Source organism: Natrix helvetica, assembly GCF_964273705.1.
Source record: "Natrix helvetica genome assembly, chromosome: Z".
Taxonomy (NCBI): Eukaryota; Metazoa; Chordata; class Lepidosauria; order Squamata; family Natricidae; genus Natrix; species Natrix helvetica.
Genome location: NC_138554.1, coordinates 70,836,478 through 70,857,253, shown reverse-complemented (window position 1 = coordinate 70,857,253; position 20,776 = coordinate 70,836,478). Strand labels below are relative to the sequence as shown.

At 38.5% G+C, this 20,776-nt stretch overlaps 1 protein-coding gene across 1 annotated transcript in view; it reads right to left on the bottom strand.

The window, feature by feature from the left end:
- INHBA (inhibin subunit beta A) overlaps positions 1 to 3,909 on the bottom strand; it is an 18,492-nt gene extending 14,583 nt beyond the window's left edge. The window contains exon 1 of the mRNA XM_081932216.1: positions 3,475 to 3,909. Coding sequence (XP_081788342.1) covers positions 3,475 to 3,862 — 388 coding nt within the window. The 5' untranslated portion in view covers positions 3,863 to 3,909. The remainder of the gene's footprint in view (positions 1 to 3,474) is intronic.
- Between the last annotated feature and the right edge of the window lie 16,867 nt (positions 3,910 to 20,776).

Below are 20,776 nucleotides of genomic sequence, written 5' to 3'. Positions count from 1 at the left end.
TAAAAAATGAACCACTGGAAACCTTTTTTTTTAAATGAATGGATCTGAAACGTTAATACATTGCTTTCTTTCAATACTTCATTGCAAATTTATTTTAAAAAATCATTAAATTTTATTTTTGGAGATTTTCTGTCAGATGTCAAGGAAGTGGAAAATATACATGAGATAACCTCTGAAAACATTAAGACATTTATTTTTAGTATACCTGCTCAGGTTCAGACAAAGTTGGTATAAATTTAGTTACCATTTCCATTTATTCCTGATTACCTGTTGATCATTATCACTAGAATGTCAATATCATCTCCCCCTTACCCATAATTGTCATTTACAACTTTTTAAAAAAATTGCTTACTGAATTACCATTTTTTTTCTGTTCAATCATGTCTGATTCTCAGACTCTACCTGGACAAGTCCCTGCAGGGTTGTTGTTTTTTCCAGGAGATTTTTCATTCCTAGAGCTGAAATAAAGTGACCAGCCCAAGGTCATCCAGCTGGTTTTGTGCCCAAGGAAGGACTAAAACTCCCCTGGATTATAGCTTGATTAACCATTACACCAGTGGCTTTCTAATTACCAATAGCATATTATAAATGCAACAGTATATAACACAGTCCAGGAGCTGTTAGTCATTGACTGTCAAATTTAGGGTGTTAGCTAGATTACCAAAGTTTATTGCAGCAATATTCACTTTTGTGATATTCTTGATAAGTACAGTAATAGTCATTCCTGCTTCCCAAAGACAATTTAAAATACATTTTAGCTGACTGTAAATCTGATCTTACTAGTGAAAAAGCTTTATGTAATTTCAAATATCTTTTGTTAATTGTGTTATAATAAATGTAATTGTATTGCCATATTTTCTCCTATTTGTTTATTATTATTAGTTTAACAAAAAGCAATCTGGATTGTCAGCAACACTTGCCAAGAATTTACCTGGTCTCTTGGATCAGAAAAAACTTGTACTTTGGTATGAGTTTGGTATATCAGACTTTGAAATTGTCCAATTCTTATTTCATCTAGAAAGTTGCCTCTGAGCCTTTTATTCCACCCCCCTTCAAATGATCTTAATCTCAGTTCAGAAAGGATGCGTGTATTTATGAGAGCTCTATGAACTATAATTTAGAAACTTTCTCAGAATACTTTTGAAACCACTGAGATAACTTTATTAAATTAACTTGCTTTCAAAAATTAAAAAAAGAAAAGAAACTATATTGCTGTTATTTTCATAATTTAAGTTTGACAAAACTGAGGGCATGTTTCCATTCATTTTCATTTATTCTCTACTTTTGCTTTCAAGAACAACAAGCAAAATACTGGTAAAGAAAATTTATCATATGTTATTCAATTATTTTTTAAATATAACCTAAAGCAAGTTTTGACTTCTACTTGTACACTTCAACAGCTCCATATTCTATAAACTTCCTTTATGATTGAATGCAAAGTTTTGTTTCTTATCATTTTCAGAATGAGTTCTAAAAAGATAACTGATAACCACAAGAGGGCTATAATCAGCATATAAATTGAATATTATGCAATATTGTTTTGTGCAACAAAACTTTCCTTGACCTTCACATTTCAGCATGGAATAAACTGGTGAAGAAAGATGAATGTTCTTGAGGAAGGTCTTTATGCTTGAAGTTATGTTCTATAATCTGAATAGAACAACATATATTTCAGGAAAGTTCAGGATTTGGGGGGGGGGTCCTGCTTTTGCTATACTGAACTCTAGTCAGAACTGATAACGTGACAAATATAACATTGACATAATTATAATCATGATTGCTCCTACAAAAGATAAATCATCATAATTTGAACATTTGTAAGTTCTAGTTGAAAGAAATAATGAGTTGCTGGATTATTGGCCACTTTCTGGGCAATGGCATAACAAATATTAACCATGTGATTCTTTAAGCCAATTGGACTGTGCATCACAGTTGAAGCATGTCACAGTTGCCTTTGGAGCCTGTTTTAAGCAGAAACAGTACAAACCTCTAGAACTCACACAATGTCAAGAAACCACAGTTCATTCCATCTGTCTTAGAGAGAGTTCTGTGGTAACTGGATGCAGTGTCTGCCCATCAGATGGTCTATCAAGTTCCCTGTTTCTGACTGCTTCATAGAGTAAAACCACTGGAGTAAAATCACTTCCAATCACCTTTTAAAAGGAGAGAATGAGTCATTTTTCTTTGTTTTCATTGCAAACCCTTCTCAGGCAAGCTGGGGTAGAGTAGGGGGGAGTTGCAATTTGGTAAGTGCTACACTGACCATATATACCAAGGATACCATACAGTGGGAAATCATGCCATTTATCAGCAGGAATGTCTGCTCTTAAACCATACATGCTTCTCTGCATGTCTTTTTCTGCAAACAGAACATCTGAGTCAACAGGTTTTCAGAACTGGAAACTCTGAGAGAGTTGCCTTAATTGTTTATATTGCTCCAACAAACTTTTAAACAAAAATGTTCAGAGTGCCTATGCATATTTTTACTACCATATGTTGAGCTAAGCAAAACAATGAGATTCCTTGCAAGCTGCCTTGATATCACTGAAAAGTGCTTTCACTAAGGAACAGCATTAATTTTCAGAAAGTTTTAAGTTGTGATTCTTTAATTTCTCATTATTGGTAAGTCTGAATATATGACTGTTTGGGCACAAGAACACATATGAACGTGTGTGTGTGTGTGTGTGTGTGTGTGTGTACAAAGGTTAAACATAATAATGTTAAAGATAAAGATAATTCATATAAAGATAATTCATACATTGAATGGTAAAGTTTATGTTTATCATTTAATAGCAGCTGAAATAATTACCTGTTTGCAGGAGTTGAAAATAAGTTGAAAAATAAGTATCGGTAGTTGAAAATGCACCCCATCAAAGTTGCACTCTTTGGCAGAGAACTCTTAGGACTACCATCTTTCTTTGCTTTGTTTTTCCCCCCACTGTGCAAAAGTCAGCATTACAATTTGGATTGCCTACAACTATTTGCCCCACTTAGTACTAGGTTTTCTGAAAGTAGTTGTTAACACTTTTACTGCCCTGAACATTTGCTAGGAACTGAGTAACAAATATTTTTCCTCATCTTGACAGATTTTACAGTGAGTTAATTTAGAAACTGATTGCAACTGTTTTTCTTTACTTACACCATTTTAAAGAACACTCCTAGCCCATTTGCCTATTTACTATCTCATTCTGGTTAGAACTGATCAGTTCTTTTCTCAAGTAGGGAAAGAAGTACTCACCTCTTAATATTGAAACCCAAATGTTAGATGCTTGTACTTCACTTGTTGGCTAGTTTGATAAGTATAAATAAAACATCTGCAATCAAGGCTGAATTCTAGAGATCCACATTCCTTCACACTTTTGCCCTCTACTTTCCCACCACTTTGTCTAGAATGTAACAACTACAAAGAAAAGTTAATTGCAATTCTAACAACATTGTGCTTCCCTCTTCACCCCCACTTTCAATAGTACCCACCTGATTCTGCAAACGTTATGATCTCAGATGTTTGATCCATCAATTCATTCTTTTCTGTTCTTCTTCCAATGTCATTCTCTATTTCCACATTGCCATCCTCTCTCACTTTTCCGACGTGGAGTTTCTTGATAGCATTTAAAAGTGCAGCTTTGGGCACTGACTGAGTGATGTTAGGTCTGTCTCTCAAGTGCAACATGTTCAGGATATGCTTCTTTACAGCTTCCACCATCTCAGGCTGGGAACTGGGCACATTCTTGGAGAGAGTGCCAAGGGCACAGGATGGGCAATCAGAAACTAAACTATGCCCCTCCAATCCTGAGGCTGGAAAACTCTGTGCTATAATCCAGCAAAATAACAACACCAATCCTCTAGTCAGAAGCAAAGGCATCCTTGTAGCAAAAGTTGTTGTGATTCCTTTTTAAAAAGGCAAGGCTTTTCTTCCCCCACAATTACTTCTTCACTCAATTGGATTTTTCCCCTTTCTGATTCCTCTTTTCTCTTCAGGAAGAACAAAAAGTTTTCGGTGAAGTTTGGTTTGGAAGGTCCCTCTTTGAATTCACTAAGTGCAAATGATGTCTTTGACTGTCAGTGAGAGAAGTCTGACTCTGTCGCGCTGTAGGCAAAGCACACGCTGAGAAATAGGCAGAGAGAAATGAGGGAGGAGGACAGCCTAAGTGAGTTGAATGAGAGAGGGAGGGAGTTTTGTCTATGAGTAAAGCTCTGATTGAGAAGGCGGAGGAACAGCTTAAGCCTTCCTTATGCTCATTGCACTCTAGCACATATTTCTCATTTATATTGGCATTCTGTCTTATGATCTGACCACTTTTGCCTTTGAAATCATTCCCCCTCCCATAGTTTGCCTGGTGGTTTCCTGTCTCCCCTCCCTCCCTCCCTCCCCTCCACCCAATTAGACATCTCTGGATGTTTTCCCCTTTTCCTATCTTTTTCACAAAGTGCCTCAAACCAATTTAATAAGGTAGAACTGAAATGAGAAGGCTATTTATTGATATCCTTGGAATACATCTGAACACACCCAAGGGAGATGTCCAACTGCTTCCTACTTCATATTCTGTCCACAATAAGACTTGGGCAGCTTTACTAAATATGTGGACTTGTTAAAATTTGAAGTCCTTTCTCATCTGTTGTAACACTTTTAAGATTAATCCATGCTTATGGCTTGGAGAGAACTGAACTAAAAATTACTAAAGTTGGAAATGTTAACGAGTTGACAAAGTCATATTATTTAAAACTACATCCTTTTCACTTGATTTAATGGAAATTACTCTTTTTTTTCTGGTACATGTTGAAACCCTGCGATTTTTTTAAAAAAAACATTGCTCTGTTAAGAGGCAAATATTTGTTTACTGTAAATGGATTGTCATTAATTTCTGCAGCTGTAAGTTTGTATTGAGGCAAGGATGATATTCCATACCTTTGTTATATTTTGGTCAGATAATAAACCATGTTTGAGACCTCAGTTGTTGTTTTTTGTCCCATTTAATTTATATTATCTTAATTATTTGAATCATAAATCATATAGTTCTACCCATGAATTTACCACTTTGCATAATTTTCTCACACTGCAATATAAGACTTAGTCTTTTAGAAATACATCAAATAATAGAATAGATCCTATGATCTACAAGACAAGTAGACAATCCAAGGGACAATAATAGCACAAATATATTGTTAATAAAATAATTAAAATGTACTAAAGGTTGTACTTTTGTATATTTTTATATAACTTTTTAACAATAAAAGCAACATTCATTTCCTTTACATATGCTGCTTAGATCTCTCTTGTTATATAAATACTATCATTTGAGAAACTATTTTTTTAAAGAAATCTATTGTCACTTCTTGTGTCATCACTTTCATTCTGGATTGCTCGCTTTTTGTTAATAGGCTAAAAGCTTACATTTGAATGTTAAATCTAATAGTGGTAATAGACATGTAATAGAACATTTCTGTAATGATAAGGAAGGCATATGCCATATATGATTTTTTGATTTTTCAGGATAAAACTTTAGGACTGTCAATGAGGGAATATAACAATTATATTTTGCCTTTCTGGCTCCCAGACTCTTAATGATCTCTGCCATAGAAACTTAACAAAATCTCAAAACTCTCTGTAACGATAGTCAGATCACAGAGCTTTGTACTATTCTGTACATTTACTTAAAAGTCATTCTTAATGTTGTGGGATAGAGTTGAAACTAGATTGGCCAATGCCACACAACATCAGCATTGCAGTGGTTTTCCTGTGTGAGACATACTTCATGACAATTACCTAATGGAAATTCCTATTCGCTTGGCATGACAAAATATTGCCTATAATCTATATCTACATTTAAAAAGAAAGAAAACCCACCTTTTCAGAAATAAAAATTTTATTAGATATTATTTTGTTCCAAGAGCATTGGGGCTTTTACTTACTCATTTAAAAGAAAAATGAATGATAGTTTCTGATCTGCCCCTAATGCATTTTTGAATTTATTTTCTCTTGTCTTTTCTCCGTTATTTTTTTTAAAAGATTAGAGACACTAGTGCTGAAAAGAATACTTAATATTTACTTAAAATAATAAATCTAGAAGAATTATATAATGTATTGCAACTCAATAGCTAGCCTTCATATGTGTAAATATCATAAGCACATACAACATGCTTATTTAAGGATAGCACTAACTTTGCAATTTTATCCACTTTTACTTTATTTAACTTCTTTGTTGCTGCCTTCAACATTCTTATTAGTATTGTTATTATCATTGCAAATTATCTTAAGAAACAGGAGAGACGTAACAAGAATTTATTCAGCCAGAAGAAACCCTCAAAGTAAAATGAATTATTAATTTGGACTGGGAATTTGGGACAACTGATTTTTTTTTAAAAAAATCAAAAACCTGTGTAGCATTCCATTTTAATATGTAAAACTCATTGACTCCCAGAATAAGAGAAACTGTAGTTCTCTAACTTCAAGTCTAAAAATGTCAAGGGATCCTTGACTGCTGGTGAGTAAATGGGCATGCAGTGTTGCAGAAAGTGGTTTGCTCTAGAATTTATTTAAACTTTGATTTAGCATGTAGCTCTAGGATTTTTCTGAAGGGCAAAAATGAATATGCCAAGCTTTTTTTAAATCAATATTGTTTTAATGCAAATAAAAATATTCAGAGCATCATGATCCTTGTCAGAAGAAAAATACACTAGCAGAGAGGTTTGGGAGGGCCATGAAATAAAATGGAGTTGAATAACAAGCAAGATGCTTGAGACACATTTGGAATACTGTTTCTAATTTAGAAACAAATTAGAATTGCCTATTCCTAATCCAGTATGCACACAATTTCTTCAAAAACACAATTTAGGGAAGTTAACTATATTGAAATTGTTAGATTGGGTAATGGATAAGCACACTCAGGCTTAACAGTAACAACAGCTCGTTATTAAGCACAAGTGACAACAATCCAGCGAAGGTTGAGTCTGACAGCAGCCCTTTTATAGGGAGCTGTCAGACCTTTCGACCAATAGGATTAAACCTCTGTTCCCACCAGAACAGAGGACCTTGGTGGAAACCACTGTAGTCAGAACAAATATCTAACACCCCTCCCCTCTTGGATGGAACAATCCTACTTGTTACATAGTCATGCAGGTTGGCGGGCTTTTGGGTAGCTCTGCCTGACCTGTGCAGTTCAGTAGGAGGGGTTTCCATGGACAAGTTGGACGGACCTGTTTGCTCCACAGCTCCGCTTGGTGGAAGCTCCTGGAACCTTTCACAGGCCGCGGCTGGAGCTTCTAGAGCCGGTTCGCTCGGAGCTCGCTGCGGGCCTGCAACATAACCAGATAAGTTTCCCGGTACCCTCGGGCTTGAGCTGGCTGTGGCAGGAGTAAGTGTTTGCTCTGTTTGGATAGGGCTTTGGCTAACTCATGCAGGAGTTACCTCTGGTTGTCTAAGAGTGGAGTTAGAGAGGCAGCCACAGAGTTGGTCAATAAGCCTTCTCCAATTCCTACCGTCCTTGAGCTCTAGGAAGTAAGAACGAGGGCTGGTGATGCCTATCACTGTGGCAGGAATCTACAGAGTTCCCCTGGCATAGCTGTGGGCATATACTGAATCCCCTATGCTAAATGTCCGAATCTTGCTTGAATCTGGGGGCGATGAGGCAGAATAATTGGGGTGTAGCCAGTCTAAGTGGAACCTTAGCCAGCGACACATGAGGAGCTCGGAGGGACTTCCCCCTGTAGTGGCACTGGCTGTGATGTGCTGAATTAGCAAATAGTGGAACAGTCCAGGGGCGATACCAAAGGCGAATTGCAGGCGGTGACATTTGAATGTACCCCTGTGCGTCACAATGGTTTGGGCCTCTACTGTAGTGCCATCTACAGACAATTGTTGGTTTGCCTGAGCCATGTCCAATTTTGCGAAAAATATTCCAGGGCCTAATGAATGAAGGAGGTGCTGTACAATGGGTACAGGGTAGGCGGTTTGTTGTAGCACTTTATTTATTGTGTACTTGTAGTCCGCGCAGATGTGGACAGACCCGTCAGATTTGACAGGAGTCACTATAGGGGTCTCCCAGCGTGCGTGATTAGCCAGGGCTTTAGGATTCCCTGGCCTACGAGCTTGTCAATTTCCCTGTCAATTTTGGGGCGGAGAGCAAAAGGTACTCTCCTGGGTTTTAGCCTTATTGGGGCTGTGTTGGGGTTCAAACTAAAGGAAATTGGAGTCCCCACATACTTACCCAGACCGGTGCCAAAGACGTCCTCAAACTCCTTAAAGATGGCTTCAGCGCCGTTGTCTTTCAAGGCATTGATACCGGTCACCTTTAGGCCCAGGGCTTGGAACCAATCTAGCCCTAGGAGGCTCTACAGGTTGCCGCTGACCGCTGTCATGGGAGTTTCCCGCTGAACTGTTTGAACTTCACCTGGAAGGTGCCTTGGCTCACGATGGGCACCCAGTTTCCCTGGTAATCGCGTAGGCAGATGTCAGGGGTGCGAAGATGCTGCTTCTTTAGGCTAGGGATAGCCTGCTTTAGGGTAGTATGATGGTCAGCGATGACCCGATGTCGATCTCCCTCTCACATGGAGAGTCCTCGATGAGGACTGTGACCTCCAGCTTTTTTGGCTGCTTGGTGCGGACTTGGCCGCTTGGTGTGTGGTAGGTGACTCCATTGTCGCCCTCTGAACCCCGTGGTGGCTTCTGCCAGGCCCTTTGGTTGGGCCTCTGCTGGCGGTTTGGTGGGTTTCTAGGCTGCCAGGCAATGGCAGGGAATTCGCTCGGGGACACCTTGACGATGTGTCCCTTTCGCTCGCAGTGCTGGCAAGTTGCATCGCGGAAACAGCAAGCTGATGTGGCATGGTCACCTCCACAGCTAGTGCAAGGCGGGAGACGCGGCTTGAATTTGCGCGCCAGCTGGGTGCAGCTACTGCACATGCGGCAGCTGTCATCTTCTTCGCCTTCTGAGCTCTTGGACTCTGCAGCCTCGCGATGTATGCATGTACTCTTTGCGCGTCTTGTATAGAGCTTTGGTGCTGCAGAGTCTCAGTAGATTTGATGGCTGATTCGGATGCCCTGGCTTCGTCCAAGGCAATCTGCAGAGTGAGGTTAGATTTAGCAAGTAACCTCCTCTATAGATTAATGTCCCATATGCCGCAAATTATGCTGTCCAGAATCAGCTTGTCCAGGTCTTGTAATTCGCAGTATGCTGCGGCCTTGCGGAGCGCCGCAACGTACTCATTAATTGACTCACCCTCCTTCTGGTTTCTGATGTTAAGCTCATGCTGGCGAACATGCTTGGATGGCTTGGGTGCATAGTGGGTCCTCAACGTCGGCTGAAGAATGGACCAGGTAATTGATTGTAGCGGTGTCAGCTCAGAGAGGTCTTTCACCATCTCGAACACTTCCTGGCCACAGTATCCAAGGAACATGTTCTTCTTGCGGCCTTCAGAAAGGCCCATGAGGTCATTTGCCTTGAGGAAGCAGTCAAATCATAGCATGTATGAGTCCCAATGCTCAGTGACTGGGTCATACGGAATCGGTGGGGCGTGCATGGCCATTTTGTGTTCAGAGGGTGTTTTGAGTTTGCCCTCAAAAATGGCTGCTCAAAGCCACGCTGAGCTCCGGGCTGGATGTACTTGCTGGATTGCTACACTCTTTCAGTTCGCCTCATTACCTTCCAATCCCACCTTCATCGCCAGTGTTAGATTGGGTAATGAATAGGCACACACAGGCTTAATGGTAACAACAGCTCTTTATTAAGTACAACAAGTGAGAACAATCCAGCGAAGGTTGAGTCTGACAGCATCCCTTTTATAGGGAGCTTCGACCAATAGGATTAAACCTCTGTTCCCGCCGGAACAGAGGACCTTGGTGGAAACCACTGTAGTTAGAGGAAGTATCTAACAGAAGTAATATTCAAAGGAGTCTTTGTATCATTTAAAACAATAATTTAGAAGAGAAGAAAAATTATTTCATTTAAAGAAGAGATCTTAATTTCAAAACAAATTGATAAACTCTTTTAAAAAGTCCATCTTCTTGTAGATTCTTTTTTAATTCTTCAGATGAATACATTGATTTACAAGATGTAAGTTACCATTTAAAACAATGAGCTTGTTACTCTTAGACATCTTTTTTTAATCAAGTTGTCTGACAGCCATTTCAAAAGATTGTGAGAAAACATTCTAGATAGTAACAAATTCACACAAATTCACACATAACATGAGCCTTAAAATTGTTGTGCATAAACTAAGACTACTTCTAATCACATAAAAATACAATGTTATATTGCTCAGTACACATTTTCAACTTTTAAAAATAAACAGGTCTTGAGGTAGGTTATTCAAAATGCGTGTGTGTGCGCGTGCATGCACAAGCACAATTATGCAGGTCTGTACAGCCAAAAATGGGTGGTTTGCTGCAAAATGGGCTAGGTTTACCTGGGATCTATAAGTTATAGACTGTCCACCCTAACCTTAAATTATTTAATCAACACTCCCTATTCATTGTGACATGGAGAGAAACAAATGGAAACCTTGTTTCCAAAATAATTCATCTAGAAAGCTTTTTAATAACTGAATAATTCTAGCTTGTATCCTTGTTATGATGATTGGCATTGTATTTGCTCATGCTAAAAGAATTCAAAATATGTGATTTCCATTTCTTCTTAGCTACTTACAAGTATTCATTAATATCTATTTATTTATATCCTCAAGGATATATGCCTTTCCATTTTCTTCTCATGATAGCCTTCAATCATTGATTAATACCATAGGAGCAAAGAAGCCTATTGTGGTAAAAAAATAGTCTAGTAACATATGTGAAACTAATGAATTTTATTTAAGGAATAAATTTTTGTGAGATAAAAGTTGACTTTTATAACATTAGTTAATCTGAAAAGCTACCAGAGTCTTGATTTTTAGGCTTACAGGAATGTGTGAATGTAACACAGATTTCAATTCAGTTCTTTAACAATTATGCCATACTGGTTGATATATAAGAATCTTCTGACCATAATTTTCCAATACTAAAAATGCAAACATTAATTATGATTCAGGCTGTTTGTTTCCTAGTGCTGAACACATAAAATCAAGTATTTGAGCCTTACAAACCTATGGCTATTCTGTCATTATTTATAATTTGTACTATTGGCTTTTCAATCATATTGTAAGGATTGGAATAATATTGAAAGTAAGTAATGTACAAAAGGTTGACATAACAATTGTAACATATGTTGAAAAGAGAAAAAACAATAAAAATTACTGGAAAAAAAAAGAAAGTAAGTTCCATTTGAACTTATTCTGTTTGAATAATGGAACTTCCTTTACTACAATTTTTACTGAAAAATTATTTAAAAGCAATGCTGAAGGAGTTTAATTTGCCTGTGTCTTACTCATCAGAGCCATACATTTCCACCCTGACATATGAACTTCCAGGGCTTATATTGTATTAAAATCATATTTTTAATTTGAAAAGTATTTAAGTTCCCTTTGAAAATTAGTTTGGGGATGTGAAGTTCATATTTAAAGTAATAATTCTATTGTAACCTTAGCACATTGTATTTCCAGCAATCTATATTTTGAAAATATAGACACAATATTTTCAGATGTATGTTTTTACCCCTGTGAAAAAGAGTAAAGTGTCAAAAGAGAATTCAGACTCATGTTTTTACTTTAAGATGCTTAGCCTTTTTGCGACCTACTTATTCTTTCTTTGGGGGGTTAGTGTAGCATTGCAACCTGAAAAACAGTATCATAATTGTAAAACATATTTCAAATTTCATTTTGCAATACCCATGTACAAAGTGATGACCCAATAGATAAATACACCCACAGAACTGAATTAAATCAAAGACCTAATTTTGCTGCCTTTCTTCTATTTATTTTCTCACAATTTATGGTGATCTGTGACTTGAACTACTACCTCAGTCAGTATGGTAAATGGAATGGTTCTACAAGCCTGTGCTATGTCATAGCATTAGATTCTTAGGTTTATGATATGTAGTTTTATAATTTGATAATTCCACTGCAGCTACAGAAACAAGAAAGGCATTTGGTTTGGATAAATTGTGAAAAGCACTGTTCTTTTTATTCCCTCAGGGAGATGGGTTACAGCTTTTCCAAATGCTTAATGAGTGCTACATTTGATGACTATTTTTTTTCAACTTCACTCCTCTCTCTCTCTCCCTCTTCCTTTCTCTCTTTTCAGTTCTTCCACCCCCATCTATCCTTAATTGTTTTTCCCCCTCATGGATTTCATTGTTTTCTTCTCTTGTACCTACAGCAGCACCTGCTGGCAGTGAGCCGGAAGGACCCATTTAAATAATCCTCCACATCAGTTGGCATTAAACTCTGCCAATCCGTATTAATGAGCTGCCGCAAATGTTATTTCTCTCTGCCAGAAAAAAAAATGATCTGGTTGATGATGGTGATTATTTCTTTCACAAGCCAGAGAATCATTGATAATTAAATCCACTTAACATCTAATAATTAAAGTATTGCAAATCTAAATACAAAAATAAAATTATAGCTATATCTGTAAATATAGCTGGGTGGGAAAACCCCTCAGGCAAAACCTCTGAGATATATTCTTAGTTTTATTTTACTAGATGCATTTGTTAAACAAAAATGTTAATGTACTGTATCAACAGATTAACTGCCTTTTGAAAATTCTGCATTTAATCTATATTAAGAGTAGAAGGATGAACTGTCATTGCACTTATGAACTAGTAGTCATTGCTCAATTTAGGAAAATGCATTTCAGTGATTAAACAGAATTCTCATTATTACCTTTGGTTTTTAAAACAGATACTTAACATGGCATTAAAGTTTGCTATTCCTTAACTCAAAGGACATCAACATTTTCTATTAAATCAATATCAAATCAGAGTAAGATATGTAAATGAATATATAATCTTATCACAAATGTAGTACTGTAATGCTCTCTATCCTTGAAGATCATTCAGAACTGCAATTAGTCTACAATGGGCATAGTGGCATGACAATGGTAGATTTGTTACCCATATCTTTGCAGTAGTGGCTTGGGCCTTCCAGAGGCAATTCAAGCTGTTTGTTCTCACCTTTAAAATGTTTATGTCTCCAATCTTTTCTGTCCATCTATTAAATTCAGCAGAGTCAGCAAGCCTCAGTTCTCTTTAATCAAACAATGTCATTCATAGGGAGTCACGAAGCATGTTTTTTTTTTGTTACAGCACCTGTCCTCTGGAACAACATTCTCTCCCCCCCCCCCGAGCCAGATGGCTCCCCCCTCTGCATTTGTTTCTTAAGTTTTTGAAAACCTGGCTCCAAGGCCTGAGGTTAGGATGGAAATCTAGGCCTTGTTGGACCTTTTTCCTGCAGTGATGGAGTTTTCATTCCCAGACACTGTTGTAAAATGTAACATCTTTTAAATGTAAGTTACCTGGTGTCACTTAGGAATGAAGAAATCTATAAACCCAATGAACAAATGAGTAAATTAAATTAATATCACTAATATAATACTATACTAGTAAAGCCCACACGGAGATTTAAAAAATGGACAAACTTATTCAAGAAAGGAAGGAGTTAAAACTTTTTATTAATCCATGCAAGATTACATAAATAAAATGATAATTCTGCTTTTTTATTTGCCTTTTTATTAGTACTGTAAACCTTCAATGTATATATCTTATATTCATAGATATACTATAAGTCTATAAACAAATCCATCATAATGGATACTTTAAAAAATTTAATCAACTATATATTGTGAATGCAGTGAAATTAATCATTTGCCTATTTCTTGAGGAAATTTTGCCTATTTCTGGAGACCCAACAACCAGGTTTGAGGTCCAAGGGTTGCATGATGGGGGTGAATGCTCATCTTTGCCTAGTTCCTGCCCACCTAGCAGTTTGAAAGCATACAAATGCAAGTAGATGAATAGGTATCAGTTTCGTGAATAGGAAAAAGTGCTCCATAATGTCATGCTGGCCAAATGATTATGGAAATATCTACAGATAGCTCTGGCTCATGGCCTTGAAATGGAGATGAGTGCTCATCCAGTTGTCAACAACAAATGAAGTTAAATACAATAATACAATAGCAGAGTTGGAAGGGACCTTGGCGGTCTTCTAGTCCAACCCCCTACCTAGGCAGGAAACCCTATACCGTTTCAGACAAATGACTATCCAACATCTTCTTAAAGACTTCCAGTGTTGGGGCATTCACAACTTCTGGAGGCAAGCTGTTCCACTGATTAATTGTTCTAACTGTCAGGAAATTTCTCCTCAGTTCTAAGTTGCTTCTCTCCTTGATTAGTTTCCACCCATTGCTTCTTGTTCTACCCTCAGGTGCCTTGGAGAATAGTTTGACTCCCTCTTCTTTGTGGCAACCCCTGAGATATTGGAATACTACTATCATGTCTCCCCTAGTCCTTCTTTTCATAAAACTAGACATACCCAGTTCTTGCAACCGTTCTTCATGTTTTAGTCTCCCAGTCCCCTAATCATCTTTGTTGCTCTTCTCTGCACTCTTTCTAGAGTCTCCACATCTTTTCTACATCGTGTTGACCAAAACTGAATGCGGTATTCCAAGTGTGGCCTTACCAAGGCATTATAAAGTGGTATTAACACTTCACGTGATCTTGATTCTATCCGTCTGTTGATGCAGCCAAGAACTGTATTGGCTTTTTGGGCAGCTGCTGCATGCTGCTGGTTAAACGGTTTAAATGGTTGTCCACTAGGACTCCAAGATCCCTCTCACAGTTACTACTGTTGAGCAAGGTACCACCTATACTGTACCTGTGCATTTCGTTTTTGTTGCCTAAATGTAGAACCTTACTCTTTCACCATTGAATTTCATTTTGTTAGATAGTGCCCAATGTTCAAGTTTGTCAAGATCCTTCTGTATCTTTAGCCTATCTTCTGGAGTGTTGGCTATTCCTGCCAGCTTGGTGTCATCTGCAAATTTGATGAGTTCCCCATTTATTCCCTCATCCAAATCATTGATGAAGATGTTGAAGAGTACTGGGCCCAAAACAGAGCCTTGGGGTACTCCACTGCATACCTCCCTCCATGTAGATGCAGTTCCATTGAGGACTACATGTTGAGTGCAGTTGGTCAGCCAGTTACAAATCCATCTGGTGGTGATGCTGTCCAACCCACATTCTTCTACTTTATCTAGTAGTAGGTTATGGTCTACCTTATCAAATGCCTTACTGAAGTCCAAGTAAACTATATCGACGGCATTCCTCTGGTCCACTAATTTTGTCACTTTGTCAAAGAATGCAATAAGATTAGTCTGGCATGCTACCCATGTTGGCTTTTACTTTGTTTACTTCTAGGTGTTTGCTAATTCGTTGCTTGATTATCTTTTCCAGAATCTTTCCTGGTATTGAGGTCAGGCTGATAGGTCTGTAGTTTCCTGGATCTGTTTTTTCCCCTTTTTTGAAGATGGGAACCACATCAGCTCTTTTTCAGTCCTCTGGTAGTTCCCCAGTGCTCCAGGATCTCTGAAAGATATAGTTCAGTGGTTCTGAGATCTCTTACCAGTGATGGGTTTCTGCTGGTTCTCACCGGATCGGGCGAACCGGATGGTCAATGGACCCGGAAGTAAGTTCCTGCCCCGCCCCTGTCATTCACTCGCTCACTCGCTCCCCCTGCCCGTCCAGGAGCCGCTCCATTGCTCGCTCCCCCTGCCTGTCTGCACTATCCTAGCCCCGTCCACCACTCACTGATTGGCTACCTCACAATTGCCCCGCCCGCCTCTAAGAACCCTATCTAAACCCACTTACCTTTTTTCCTGTTTGGCACTGTATTGCTGCCTGCCGACTCCGAGGAGGTAAGTAAGCTGCAATTAAGCGTGGGGCAGGGGGGCTGCCGTGGCCCTGCACTATAAGTGAGTCCGGTGACCTTTTGTGGCCTTGCTTATAGCGCAGGGCCACCAGAAAGCACGGGGGTGGGAACGGCGGCATGAGCTTACGCAGCACGGCCAGGTCAAGTTCGGGGACCTTGCAAGGCCCTGGCATTTTTTGCATCGGGGCATGCTGCAAGAGAGAGGGAGTAAATAACTTTTCCGGATTGTTGGTGGTGGAGGCGTGGGCCCGTGCTCACTAAAGCAAGTCCAGGGAAGTCCTTTGCGCCAGCTGGAAAAGGTCTTCACTTCCCCCCTCTTGCAGCATGCCCCAATGCAAAAAATGGCGAGATCGATGCACTTGGGGCTGCTGCTGTGATGTCCAGGGAGGCTAAACCAAGCCCCACGCCTCTCCCAGCCAATTCGCAGCTTCCCGGAGCACCAAGAACCTTCGCGCTCTTCTCTGTGCTTTCCTCAGCTCCTCGCAACGGCAGTAGATGTCCATAAATGGTGGGGGCCGGAAACCCTAGCCCCAAAAGCCCTTCGTGTTAGGGTTACTGGGCAACGTGTGTGTGTGTGTGAATCTGGAGTTACGCGCCCCCCCCCTGCACCCTCCCTCCCGGGGGTTGAAGTGCCTCAAAGGCACAAGCAGGCTGCCACAGCTCCACTGAGAAGACATTTCTGAGAAGAAAAACTTCTCCGGTCAGGCTGCACCAGAGCTGGTGGAGCACTGGCAACAGCCTGCCTGTCCCTTTCAGAAACACTACTGAGAAGACATTTCTGAGAAGAGAAACTTCTCTGGTCGCGTCCGACCTGGTGGAGCACCGGCAATCGCCGGTCCATCGCAGGGAGACAGTCAGTGAGGTGAACCACATGATTGCTCCAATCGCACAGCCACAGCCCGACCGGAGAAGCTTCTCTTCTCAGAAATGTCTTCTCAGTGGAGCTGTGGCAGCCTGCTTGTCCCTTTGAGGCACTTCGACCCCCGGGAGGGAAGGTGCGGGGGGGGGTAACTCCAGCCTCACACACACACACACACACACACACACGTTGCCCAGTAACCCTAACCTAGGTAACATCGTCAGTGCTTGAAGGGAGGGGGGGAGGAGGAGAAAGGACAAAAAGGAGAAAGAGGGAGAAAGAGGAGGCGGGGGAAAGTGGGATCCTTGCTGCTTTCTGAGCTTGGTGGTTTTCTTACAGACATTTCATTACCAAACTAGGTAGCTTCATCAATGCTAGAAAGAGTGGGCTATATTGAGAGGAGGAAGAGGGGTGGGAGGGAGGGAGACAACAGTGGGGTCCTTGGTGTTCCCTGAGCTTGGTGGTTTTCTTGCAGACATTTCATGACCCAGCTAGGTATATCACACCAATGAGAATAAAATATCTGCAAGCAAGCCATCAAGACCACAGGGCATTTATTTCTTCATTTATTAAATTTATATGCCTCCTGCCTCGTGGTCATCACGATCTCCTCATCAGGACCTTCCACAATTACCAGCCTTAGAATTACATCTCCACAATCTCAAATTTTATTTATTGTGTATAGAATATTTTTAATGGTTTTATTTTAGTTTATTGTGTATGGAATATTTTAATGGTTTTATTTTAATTTATTATGTATAGAATATTTTTAATGGTTTTATTTTAATTGATTATGTGTAGAATATCTTTTTAAAAAATATTTTAGGGAAATTTTATTTATTGTTTATAGAATGTTTATTACAAGAAATGTTATTCCTTTTTGCAAATGTTTTATTTGTGATGCAATATGTTACTTTTAAGTGTGCAGGTTGGTGCATGGTTTATGTGTCTCAAAATGGCTTCTTTTTTATGGGCAGGCCAGGTTGGTGCAAGGCAGCTTTGCCAGATTTTGTGTGTTTCTGTGTGATACCTGGTTGTTTAGGTAATTGTGAGGTAGTTGCTGGTTCTGCGAGCTTCCTGGCACTGTCCTTTATAATTTCCCACAATGCCTTGATGGTTTTTATTCCAGTGGCTTTCTCTTTCCTGTCCTTCGGGTTAGGGGAAAAAAACTGGTTTCATCTGCAGTCTTTTGGTAGGAAATTTTGGTTTTTGATTTTGTCCTGGCACTGTCATAGTTTGTGTGTGTGGGTGTGTAACATCCCACAGTTATCTACACATTAATAATGATCAAGTACTAATAATATTTCCTTATACATTTTAGTGACCTTTCCTTACATAATTGGTGTTTTCTGTCATACTTTTAGATTTCTAATTGCTGTTTCTGTTAGTTAGCAATTGATAAAACAAATCCCACATGAAAAAATATTCGAAGCCTTCTTGATTTTAATTGTCAATTTATTCATTCCTGCACATTCTAATATTTATTCATTTTCATATCTTTGTTTTTCCACTGTTGTGCAAACACAATTCCAGCAGCTGCTAACATGTGTAAAATTAAATATGTATTGTATTCCCTTTGAAATACACGTAGTAAGTAGTAGCTACTTACCTTCTGTAAGTAGCTCTTTTATTGTTTTGTGTACTTATTTTAATCTTATTTAAGTAGTAAGGCACAAAATAATAAATTTCCTTTTTTATATCTTCCTTTTGTAGATCATCCATTGGTGCAAAGAATTCAGTGACATTGTCTTGGCCACTCCCACCTGGTTACATGACCAGCAAGCCACTCCTACCTGGTCACATGGCCGGCAAGCTACTCCCACTCGGTCACATGGCCGACAAGCCACTCCCACCCAGTCACATGGCTGGCAAGCCACTCCCACCCAGTCACATGGCTGGCAAGCCACTCCCATAAAGCAAGCCACACCCACAGAGTAAGTTCCAAAAAATTTTGAAACCCACCACTGTCTCTTACATGGACTCCTTACTATTTCTAGGGAATTGGCCATCTTTTTGCAACTTTATAATTAAAAATGTACATTTTGTATATCATACAAATATATGTGGTCCAGATTCAGCACTTGTTAGATTGAGATCTTAAATCCATGGAGGGATTTAAGAGGTTGAAGCACATTCTCTTTTAAAGCAATGTATGGAATTCCCACATAAAAAGAAGAATTATTGTCTTTTTGAATCTTCCTGGCTAGACCTTTTTAGTCACAATAACCAAGATACAATACAATACAATAGTAGAGTTGGAAGGGACCTTGGAGGTCTTCTAGTCCAACCCCCTGCCTAGGCAGGAAACCCTATAACGTTAGTTAGCTAGTTAGCTTAATCCTCCAAGATAGTTAGCTTAATCCTCCAAAATGTCTTCTTTCTAAAGTTGTTTGTGAGTGAATCTGTATTCAGAAACAATTTTAGCCCAAAAAGCCTTATATGAAGTATAATGCAGATGTATTGATCCAAACTTTCTTAAAACTGAGTGCTCTCGCACTTTTCCAAGTAGCTGTTTCTTCACTACTAATTCAAGAAACCTCTTTTTTATTTTTCTGTACCTCCCAAATCTTGTTTTATATCTTCTTCCTAACAAGTTAAAACAGAGAAAAGCAAATACTTTAAACATGTCCATAAATGCTGATGACTTCTTAATATTGTTATCTATGTTATAAACAGCAGAGCACCAACAAATAAAATGTTGGCAATCCTTTCAAAATGACAAACTAATATCTCAATACAGGTGGCAAATGAGAGCCTAAAATATCTTTCACTTCAGCTTTAGAGCTAAAATAACTATCAGCAAATAAACACTTTTCCTTGAGATGTTAATAGTATTTTATAAAAAAAGAGCATTTTTTTCTCATTTGATCATAATCAGGATTACATCCAGTTGACGGTCTGATTAGAGCATGTGCACAATCAAACTGCTTACAATATACATTTATTATAATGTGTTATTACTATAGGTTGAGAACCTGAAAAAATTACTTTCATGTAACATGCTCATCATTTTCAGAAATTAGATGAATGTCTAAAAATAAGGAAGAAACAGCAAATGTATTTCAGTTTCCCCTGATTTCCCATCTATATGTTTACTGAAAAGGACCAAGTTTCACGATAAATTTTATGATTGACCTGTTACAAGATGAAAAATACTCAGCATGAAGTTTTTGCTGTGTCTGTTTTAATTGTTCGTTTGCAATCTTCATGAAAGGCCAGCAGTTAAAAAAGGAAGAAATATAATATTTCTTGTTTTGATGCTACAAAAATGTTATATTCAAAAATCCTAGTAAAGCAAAATTTAGCTTGATTAATTGTAATTAAGTTTTCTATTTCCCTTGGATGTCCAGGAGGTTAGTCTCATAACATCATGTGGGATACCATCTGATCAGTTTAAACAAGGCATTGTTTATCAACATTTTCTTTTAAGCAAAAATGCTTTAATCAAACTCTAAATCAACACCAAATAAAATTAAAATGAATGTGATATTAACATAGTTATCCTTTTTTTCCCTTTTCTTTTCATGAAGTGATTAACTTTTTTCCCAACACTGTTTTTTTAAACAATTGGACTGATTGGCAGTGGTGGCTTCTTAACCTGGAAATGTGCTCATAGCTAGATGAACAGTGAATCAGCATCAATTATCAAATATTAATCATTTTAAATTCTCTTGACCTGAGTTGGATCTGATGTGGAAAAGATTCATAAGACAGCAGCTCATTACTAATCTTTGCAGACAATCAGTCATTGCAGGGGCTTTGAAGATTAAAGTGCTTTATAAGCGCTGACTATTAATATTGTTATTATTGGTTGGCTTTGATCACAGACTATTGACGTCATTTCCTACATGATTTTTCTATTTTTCCCCCTTAGAATTATACATCAAACCCTGGTTAAGATGAAACATTGAAAAAGCATTTTTCGTTTATATGATATGGTTGTAATTATTTATAGGAGGAATCGGACCATTCTATAAAGTAGTTTTAAACTTCTGAAGTTCAGATATTGAGGGAATACAATTATTCCTTTTCTGGATATGTTTCAATAATAATAATAATAAATATTTATTTCTTACCCGCACCCTCTCCCGAAGGACTCGGGGTGGCGTACAATAAAACATATGAAAT